The 10959-nt window shown below is 40.0% G+C and overlaps 1 protein-coding gene across 1 annotated transcript; it reads left to right on the plus strand.

Moving 5' to 3' along the window:
- The first annotated feature begins 307 nt into the window (after positions 1-307).
- LOC123023731 (signal peptidase complex subunit 3) lies at positions 308-10651 on the plus strand. Its single transcript, XM_044430679.1, has 5 exons — positions 308-659; positions 3256-3329; positions 5981-6057; positions 8010-8125; positions 10241-10651. Exons 1-5 carry the CDS (start codon positions 517-519, stop codon positions 10371-10373), a joined length of 543 nt encoding a protein of 180 aa, XP_044286614.1. The 5' UTR covers positions 308-516; the 3' UTR covers positions 10374-10651.
- The last annotated feature ends 308 nt before the right edge of the window (positions 10652-10959 follow it).

Raw genomic sequence — 10959 nt, forward strand, 5'->3', positions numbered from 1 at the left:
GCCGAACACGCTGTCACAAAAGCGCCCCTCTCCGATTGCAACGAAGGCGGGTCTATAGCATAAGCCCCAGCTCTCAAATGAAGGCGACGGCCTCTTCAAACCACTCTACCCTTCGTATCTCTATGGAGGCAGTGCGCGTCGTGATCCCGGAAGCGCGCCTCAGAGGCTCATGGGACTTCTGCCCGGGCGGGGCCGGGAGCGAGCGCTCCGCCTGTGGGCGGGGCGGGGCGCGGGCGCGGGCGCGGGCGCGGGCGCGGGCTGGCTCCTCCTCGCGGGCGGCTGGGCGGGTGCGCTTCCAGGCAGGCGGCCGTTTCGGGCCTCCTTTTCTCTTCAGTCACGCAGCGCGGTGGAGGCAGCAGCGCTTCCTTTCCGCTGCGGGTGCGAGCGTGTCTGCTTTCCTCGGGAGCCGTGGCCTGGCCGGCGCGGAGGCGGGAAGGACACGGGCTGCTCGGCGCGGCCGGCCGCGTGTGCGTGCGTGCGTGTGTGTGGTGAGGGCCGGAGCGGACGGCGGAGGAAATGAACACCGTCCTGACCCGCGCCAACTCGCTCTTCGCCTTCTCGCTGAGCGTGATGGCGGCGCTGACCTTCGGCTGCTTCATCACCACGGCTTTCAAAGAGCGCACGGTGCCCGTCAGCATCGCCGTCTCCCGTGTCATGCTGTGAGTGCGCGAGGGGCTGGGAGCGGCCAGAGCGGGGCTCCTGCTCGGCTGTCGGGTGATGCGCCCCGGCCGCCCCTCTCGACTCTTCAGGGAAGGGAAGGAAGGGCACTGCCTTTCAGCAGGCTGGGGACAGCGGGTTGCCGAGGATCCTGAGGGATGCCTCGTTTGTTCCGCAGTATAGCTTTCCCCTTGCAGAGCGGGGGACGCGGAGCCTGTGGCCCTCCAGGTGCTGTGGGACTACACCTCCCTTCATCCCTGGCTATGCTGGCCGGGCTGATAGTGGTTCGAGACCAGCAACATCTAGAGGGCTACGGTTTACCCACTGTGGTTGTTGAACGTCCCTGTCTGCAGAGACCAAATAAGAGAACCCTCCTACGTACTGCGTGCAGTTTCCTCGAAGTTGCTGTCCATAGGTGGCCTGACTTACCAGGGGTCACTGTAGACCCCCATACCTTTAAGACAGTGGCTGATGTTTGTCGCAATTATCCCATCATTACCATCTCTCTACTTACATCCTGACTCTGTTGACAGTGAGCCGCTTAAAGGGAGACTTGTTTAAAATCGAAATTAACATTTAAAAAGCATATTCTGCATATCGATTGTGCAGACCTGTGCTGATTTTCTTCTTCATGCAATCATCTAAGGCTTTATTCTATTCTCCTCTTGTAGGTTTTAGAACTGTGGAGTTTTCCTTCCTGTTCTCTCATTTCCCCTTTCTCTGAGCCAATGAATGAGCAACACGAACTCTCCAGTGCTGTAGTCTGCCTTCTGGCTCACTCCCTTGGGGTGCATGGAAAGGCAACTTGCTACCGGGGCTAGCAAGTGTTAGCAGCTGTTGCCCAGACAGCTTATTGTCAAGCATCTGTCTGTCACTGTGAGGTTAGAAAAATAAAAGGGTTTTAGGGTTATTTTGCAGATAAACACAAGCCTTTTCAGAAATCCTATCCACATGTGTTAAACAATAGTCTGAGTAGTTTTACAGATTTCTTTTGTGGTTCTTACGTTCCTTTTTTATTTTGCCACACATGGAATGAAGAAGGAACATTGCTGCTGATGGTGTGAAATTATGGGTTTTAGATCTCACATACCTGATGTAATTATGATGTGCTACATTAACTGCTTCATAAATGAAATTGTTAATGCATGGAGAACGCTCTTAGGCTTTCTTCTCATATTGGATCATTTGTGCAAAAACAATCAATTGCCAAATGCAGTTAGTTGCACAGTAATTTTGATTCTTACAACTTTTAAAATGAAGACGATATAGTTAAATTATGTAGTCATACATGATGACTGACATTCCCTTGGTATACTTTTGTACAGCTTTTTAACTAGTGTGAACTTATCTGTTCCTTGGCCTCTAACAGTTTGTTTTGCTGATTGTATTGAGTATCTATGGTGGTTAATCTGTTCTCTGAGGTGAAATTTGGTTTAATTTTTTTATTTTCTCCAACATGTGCTTTGAAAGAGTGTTTGAGAGAAACTAGGCTGTGTTAAGTGGTATTATTGAGGAGAGTTTGAAAATTGAATTCAAACAATGAACTGGCCATGGGGTCAAGTGGCTGCAGAGTGGAAGAGGGAAGGGGAACTTTTTCATTCCATATGCCACTGAACTTACCTTAGGACCCAATTGTAAATTAAAGGGCATGTAGGATATCTGAAAATTCATATGAGTTTGTCATGTAATTTTGTATAAAACTTACCCTAACCCACCTCACAGGGTTGTTATAAGGTTAAAATGGAAAGAAGGCAAATCTCCTTAAGGCACCTTGGTTTCCTCACAAGAGAAAGAAAGACAGGTTATAAAAGTAGTAAAAAAAACCTAGAGGTATCTACTCAGTTGCATTTTAAGTAATCAAAAATTAGGGCAGTATTTTACATTGCCAACATTTCTTCTAAAACTTTCTACCAAAATTATTTTTGTGTATTAATATTTTTATTATATAACTTGGGAATGTTACTTTAAGTTCTTTAATTTCTGTTCTTCCAAGTAATGAAGTACATGTCAGTAGTTTCATGTATGTTTTCAGATTAGACATTTTTTTATCAGCAGATTAAGATTTTAATAAATAATTTACAATAGTGCAGTACTACCTTTTTACAATTTAATGGCTAAATATATTAAAGTTCTCATATTTGAATTACTGGACATCACATTTATGGATTAATCTCAACTCATTTCTGCCATGTATTGCATTTATATGGAATTGCATTAGAAATGGGTATCTTTACACTACTGAAAATACAAACAAGTAAATATAAGTCTGTTTTCCCATTTAGAGTAGCATTTCTGGTGGGTTTTTGTGTGTGTGGGGGAGTGATGGTTATGAGGGAGAATAATTACAGCACTGTTAAAAAATAATTTCAATTCAGCCAAATTTTTAATGTTTCCTGCCTTGTTTCTTTCTGAACTGTCATGAAAAAGTACCCTTAAATTGTAATTATTTATTTAATTGTCAATACTTACATTATATTTATGATACAAAACAAGTGGTAATATTGACTGTGTCTTACATTTTCTCTATTCTTTCTTGTTTCCCATGTTATTTTGTGCCAGTTGCAAAAATATTGAGTGAGGTGTTGTTGTTTTTTATAGAAAAAATGTAGAAGATTTCACGGGACCAGGAGAAAGAAGTGACCTTGGAATAATTACTTTTGACATTAGTGCAGATATCCTTTATAATAAATACAGACCCTCAGCACTAGTTGAAATATAAATCCAACTTGTGCAGAACAGAATGAAAGTGAGAAGGTGAAAGATCTTTATCTTTTCAAAGTTAATTCTAGCAAGGGTTGGGAAAATATATGATACTCTGTTACAAGTTGTTAGAAGCTAAAGTTTTTTGTTTCTGCTTGAGTCTTGTTTTAACTACAGGTTAGAGTTATCAATGTGGTAATGATACTAGACAGTTTGATCTGATGAAGTTGTAACATTTCCTGATCTCTTAATCATGATTGAGTGAAGGGAAGGCTTACATACTTCCTTCTCTCCTCTTAGTCAATTGCCCATCCTACCTTTCTGTGTTGTGATATGGCACTGCATTTGGACAGCCTTGCGGTGGTGCACGGTTATTTTTTAACCAGGGTTGACAAATCCATTTCAAACTCTGATCCAGAGTTATCACTGGATACACTGAAGGACCAGTGTTGCATTTGTATTAACAAGAGAGACACCATGCTACAATTAATCGTATAAAAGGAGCATGTCAGAGTTAACATTACACATTTAACAGTGACATTTTATCCTTTTTTTCACTGACTCCCTTTCTTGGTCACTTAGACTCACCCTCTTCACTGTCTACAACTATTTGTGTGCAAGTCTCTTTCTTTACAGACTCATTTTTCTTTGTTTTGCTGCTGACACTCAGTACTTTTACCTTGTCTCTACTGCTTGCTGATCATGACTAGAAAATCACACAAGGCTTTTACATTAAGTACATAAGTGGAGGAAGTGAGTAGTATAAATAAATGAGTGGGTAGTATTTGGCTGCGACCAACCAGCCATAAGATTCGTTCACAGGCCGGCTGGCATCAAGTCCTCATTCCCAGTGAGCAGATGAGCACCCATCCTGAGAACCAGGATAAACAGATGTTTAGAAGTTGGGGATGTCAATGACTACAGTGTCCCCACTGACTTTATATAAGGGACAGGCAAACCTTTGGGGGCAAGTGGCACTAGGTAGTTTGAGAAACTGCTCTGGGCATCACCAAAAATGGTTCCCTTGGAAAGCATGGCAAATGACAAGTAACTTGCCCAAATAATTGACTACAGGGTAGAGGTGTGATCTGAACCCACCACCTCACTTGAATCCACAGTTTTAAGTTCTAACAGCTGTTTCACAGCAACCCCAGCCGCAAGTAAGAAAAAAAAATGTTTTAATTAAAAAGGGAAAGTGGGAGCAAATCCAGGGGTATACAACTGTATCTTCTTCTGCCTTAGGTTATTCGGACCTAAGTAGTAGTTTGCTATGTGGAACAAGGAGCTGCTTCTGAGAAACATGTCTAAGGTTCCATGAAACTGGTTGTACTAATTTTGGGTTATGGTCTAGAACTGCAGTGCACAAGAGATTTTTAAGTTTTATTCTCATATACTCAAGGTAATTCAGTAACAATATCCTATTTTTGCTATTGCTTTCATGTGGAAACTGATTTTAAGTAGCTTTTAATTCTTCTTTGAAGTGGGAGAAAAATGTTTAAATATCATACCTTGGTTATTTTAAATGGTTTGCATAGTTTTGCAACTCCTTGGAGGATTTATTTTTGCCTCTTAAAAATGAGTGCAAGGAATGGTAACTGATTTTCAAAGGAAGGGTGCTCTCTCTGCTTCTGCTATGTTCTGATTTTCATAAAAAATACCAAGATGTCTTACTACAAAAGCAAAAGTTCATTTCTTGATCTACAGAAATGAAGATGACATTAAAGAGATTTAAGTTCCATAATGCAAGGCACAATTCTCAAGTTAGCAGAGCCTTTTAAGTTTTCCCCCCTTTTATTTCTGCTAACTGTCCTTGCTTATCACAGCCCATTGATTTAAAAAGTGCTGGGTTGTCATGCATGAGCAAGAGAGGGTGGGTGCACTGGCTGCAGCATGCCCTACTTCCAGTTTGATTCAGTAAACTATGATGGATTCCCTTATAGGCTGCTGAATGTGGCATTGGAACCTAAATCATTGGATTGTTAGGTCAGGGATCCTCAGATTTATTAACCAGGGGGCCAGTTGAAAGGTGCCGGTGCTGGGTGCGGGCCAGAAAGGTGGTACCGGTGGTGCGCATGGGCCAGAAAGGGAGCGGGGATGCTGCATGTGGACGCGCATGCTGAGGTGGTGGCGGGGAGCAAGGAGAGGTGAAGTGGGGCGCGTGCCGTGAGGCAGGTGTATGAGACAGTGGCTTGATCACTTGGAAATCATTTTCTCTGAGCAAGCAAACCACTGCCTCCCCACACGCTGGGCGAGGTAGACGGCAGTGGGTGCGTGCACGCGGCAGGTCCAAATGAGCATGGCAGGCCAGATCCGGCCCACAGGCCGTAGTTTGAGGACCCATGGTTTAGGTGGTAAGCTACCCAGTGTTTGACCCAGCAACAAGCCATGTGTTCACCACTGCTTGGTTTGCCCTTGAACAGCCTGTCAGGTACCATGCTCAGGAACTTACAAAGGAATCTGTCATGGGTTACTGAATAAAACTGGAACAAGTGGGCATGCTACAGGTAGTATATGATTACCCATTGATTTTTAAACTGATAGTCATTACATGCAAACCAAGTCAATGTGAATATGTTCAAAAGAATCAAACTTTATTATAATGCATGTTCTTTAACTATCTCACATCTGCATAGTATATTTGACTGGAATGTGAAACAATTATTTCTATATTTATCAGCGGAATATTCGACAAAGAACAATGTAAGTACGAATTTAAAACTTGTTAATTAGGAAATTGCACTAATTTTACAGCTATTTCATAATGTTAGGAAAATCACAGGTTTCTAGAAGTGTAATATGCACTTTTTATGATTCTGTTCTTATCTCCCCATTTCAGTTGTCACAAAAATAAAACCTGCACTGTATGCCAGGGAAAACTAAGAGACAATTTGTGATTATGCAATCTGTAGGAAAGGGAATGTGTGGGCTTGCTGTTTGGCAAAAGATGGGAAATGGCCCACTGTAATTTGCTCTGTTTCGAAGTACTCCCATTATGCTTTATAAATAACACCTGTAACATTTATATAACAGTCTATCTCTATTCTAAAATTCATTCCACATTGCTGGCTTTGTAGAAATGGAAGCAGCTTGGTTTTCAAATGCTCTTTTAGTATTCTAAATTCTGTATCATCTTATCCGTTTACAACAGTTATGCTGCTGACATTTTGTGAATGAATTAAGCATTATTAGATGGAAATAGATACATTACTGCTTTTTAATTCCCACTCTCTGTCATGAAAGGAATCTAGTACAATAGCTTGAAAAGACACATCTGTGATTTATAATATGCCACTTATAAAATACAGAGCTTGAACTTGGCTTCATGGATCATTGCAGTATTCTATGATTGCCTGCTCTTCTGTTATGTTGGTTCCATTCTTTTTGTTCATCAAATCTCTGGAAATTTTAAAGAGGGCAAATCTTTCTGCAAACAGTGAAAAAGTGTGTCCAGTAAAACAATGTTACCTCAAAGTGAGTTCCCTGGCATTTGTGTCTTTTAAAATGTTCTTTTAAATGTTTAAAGTGTTCTGTAGTATACTTTCAAGAAGATTCTCACAAGTAGACAAAGTATAAGCAGGCTTTAAGTACTAGTTTATCCCAGTCTTTTTAGTGGAGTTTTGTCAGTTCAGCAGGTTTGAATCTGTCTGGAACTCTGAACCTATATATGATACATCCTTGTACGGCTGGTTCAACATGTAGTCATAACATTTCCACTAAATTGGCACCAGGATTTAGTACGAATAAGCAAGTGTGCTGATGTAGGCTGCTTGATTTCTCCCACTTAGTTCCTCCTGCCAGTGTGAGCCCCTAAACAAACTAAGAAGCTTCTGTCTGTGGGTTATTTAGTGCCTTGTCCAAATTGAGATTCTTGGAATCCAAAGTGAGGGGCAGTTTGTGGTTATATAATCTGTGGAGGGGGAGCATATGAGCTAGGTTTGGCAAAATAAAAACAAATACTGGCTTTTTGATTGACGTCTTTTTCAATCAAGAATTGATTGAATCAAGAATAGAATCGAATTGATTTCAATCAAGAATAGAATAGGGGCTATTCTATTATAATAGCTTACTGCCTTCATTTATTTTTCTAGGAATAGTCTTTAGTTGCATTATTCTTTACTATGAAGCCCATAAGTCTTTATTTGTTTTCCAATTAACCTTTCATTGAGATAGAGGCTTCTATTAATGGCTACCTGGTTGTAGGGATGGATAAAACTAATTTAAGGTTTGCATTTGTCTTCTGTTTCTTGGGGGTGGGGGAAGGGTATTGCTCCATCAGTATATAGGGGCAACATATTGTTCCCTTCTCCCAATTCCCATTATCCAGAAATAGACAACCTAAGATGATTATAACATACATTCTGAACCATTCTCAAACTTCAGAGCAGGCTGTGTGCTTTGCAGCTGTTAAAAAATAAGCACTTTAACTATGTGGCAAAAATGTGCAGAATTGTGGAGAAATAGAAATATCTGTGTTATAGTCTAAGCATTGTTTAAGGAAGACAGGATTGGCTAATTTTGCTCCAAAATGCAGTGAAGAAAAAATCCCTGAAGCTTCTTTATCTACATGCTTAGCTTTCTTGATCATGAGGTTGTTGGTTTATTTGTTTACAATATTAAATAAACTTGGTGATCAGTTGTAACTTTAATTGTAGGCTTTGAACCAGGTTGTCCTTTGGGACAAAATCATTTTGAGAGGAGATAATCCAAAGCTGTTGTTGAAAGATATGAAGTCCAAATACTTCTTCTTTGATGATGGAAATGGTCTCAAGTGAGTAAACCTTCACCTTATATTATTTTTAGCTATGGTATATTTGTGTGCAGTGCTAGATGTGCAGTGAGTCTTAAACAGGGAGAGAGTTTGGACAACATGACAAGCTGCACTCAGTTGGTGCTAAGTAGATTCAGTGGCTTAACCAGGGTACTATGATCATATGAATCAGTTTTATACTGGCATTTGTGCATTTCCACTGGAAAAAAGTGCATCTTTTCTCAAAGAAGCACAGAGTTACAAACCTGCTGCCATACAGTAAATTTTGCAAATAGCTATAGGTAGGATTGCGTTCTCCTTATGTCCTCTGCAGCCACAGTTACATTTATGGGCTTTGAGGATGTGCCAACTGGGGACATCTAAAATGTTTAAATTCCTGTTAACTGCCTCTTTCCTGTGTGCAAGCACAGAGTAACACATATTGGCTGAGCAGATGGAATTAGTAGACATGAGACACTGAAGAGTAGGTTGGTGAAAAGGATACAATGTGAACACTTACAGTGCAACAGGAGTGCTTAGAAAAGTAACAGAAAAGAAATGATGGTAGAAAATGGGAGGGACCTTGGGAAAGCAGAGAAACTGCAGTTACAAGACACAATCATTTGCAACTGGGTTTCCCCCACCATCAAAAAAGAGTTTGTAGGTGCTCATGCCCTTTCTGCCTTTAGCTGCCATACTTCATGCTGGGTGCTGTACAAAAATGATCTTGCCTAGTGGCTAGAATTGAAGGACAAATCATGAAAACTTTTCATTAGTCTCTGATTCTTACATAAGGAAAAGTGACATGCACAGAATTCTGAGACATGGCGCGGTGTACTTTATCACAGGTCCAGGTTAATGGTCAATCTACACTTACAATTTATACCAATTTCAATGTCAAGTGTAAGATTCTGGTTTCTTTTTGTGAAAGGTAGGATACAGTAGTTCTGACATTTGTTAGATACATCTCTCCTATAAACCTCACCAGATCCTTTGAGAAAATCATGATTTGCATTTGTAGTGTAGAATTGTCCTTAAAACAAGGAAGGCAAAACATAAAATCAGTCAAAACAACCAATTAAAAAATGTTGAAGTCAGCTTATTGGATTAAAGGCATGTCTTTAAAAGGCCTTTGGCTATGAAGGGCATCAAAGACTGGGCTGGCATGACCTCCCTTAGCATGAACATGGAAGCAACCACTGAGAAGACCCTTTCTTATGCTCTTGCCAATTGTATATTGTATATTAGCAGATCAGAAACAAAGATTACAGTAGGCCCATATGGGGGACTTTAATGTTGCGTGAGAGTATGTAGGGTTTTGTAAGTCAAACCCAGCACTTTGAATTCTACTCTGCAATGCACCAGCAGCCAAGGAAACTATTGTAACATGGGAATTAGAAGAAACCTAATGATGTTCAAAGGCAGCCCATGTAGAGTATGCACAAGTGAATGTTAAGTAAGGCAGAATGTCCCCCAGTAATCATCTGCAACACTTTGGGAAAAATACACAAAAATTCAGATTAATTTCATTGATAAAAAGCAGTATGTTAACTCATCCTAAGTTGTAACGTTTACCAGTTTTCACATTTAGGGCACATATAGATGAGAGGATGGTGAGCGAGATCCTATCTAACATGGTTATTCTGTCTCAGTTAGCTAAGCACTAGTAAGAAAAACAATCCCTGTTGAAGCTTGTTTTTGAATTAGCAGACTGTTAAGAGCTTTGTAGTATTCCCAGATGTAAACATTTTTTTCTAGTTACTTGACAAGAAGCTACAGATTTCATCTTTTATATTGACCCTGCTTCCAGGAGTATGATTGAGAGAATATTTGTAAGGCCAAGTCTCATTGGAACTTACATCACTTCAGAGTTTAAATAATTTGATTTAGAACATTGCAGAGTTTCTTTTGAGTTTAGTACGTTTTTTAGATATAGGCTACTTTGAACTTGGAGTAGTTCCTTAATAAGATTTTTTTTTTTTTGCAAATGGCTGCTGGAATACACTGTAAAACAGATTAACAAATTTTTAATGTTGACATAATCGTATAATATAACTCATATATTGCTGGCTTAATTATGATTTATACTGCTTAGAATATACAAGTCTTTATGCTAATACTCTGTTTAAATTGCAGGGGCAACAGAAATGTCACTTTGACTCTTTCGTGGAATGTCGTACCAAATGCAGGCATCCTACCTCTTGTGACAGGAGCAGGACATGTATCTGTTCCATTTCCAGATACTTACAAAACAGCAAAAAGCTATTAAATTATTATGCTGAATCTTGAGTAACATATTTTTATACTTGTACATTATAAATTTTATCACTTTTTTGTCTCCCACCCACTACAGTTCAAAGGTACTGTACTTAATTTCTTTAGGTTTAGCTGAGAGGGAGGGAAAATAATTTGTTGGACTTTTTAAATTTAAAAATGAAATTGAAAATTCAAGGCAAGGTGATTGTTTAAATTTGGGCAAAATGTTTTTGTGTTGACCATTGGGTCCGGAAATACCTTTCTTATAAATAAACTTTTTGAAACCAGAAAGCAGATTGTTTGGTTTGAATGTATTGAGAATTCAGATTTTCCCTGTTTGGTTGCCTACGTATGTATAGACGCAGGAAAAGTCTGTCTTGAGATGTAAGAACAAAAAGGTTCTTGTCTGCATGTAATGCATCTGAAATCCTATTATGAAAACAGTTTTTAAAGGACCTAATACTTCATGAAATAAAGCCTATGAATTAACCATGTGTTGTTAACCCTGAACAACTCAGAGTGCTCAGCGTAACAGCAAACCATGTCCTCTTTCTGGGTTGTTCATAGTTAGAAACAACTAATGATTCAACAACTACTCA

The sequence above is a fragment of the Varanus komodoensis genome, unplaced genomic scaffold (assembly GCF_004798865.1).
Source record: "Varanus komodoensis strain SLA01 unplaced genomic scaffold, ASM479886v1 scaffold21, whole genome shotgun sequence".
NCBI classification, from domain to species: domain Eukaryota; kingdom Metazoa; phylum Chordata; class Lepidosauria; order Squamata; family Varanidae; genus Varanus; species Varanus komodoensis.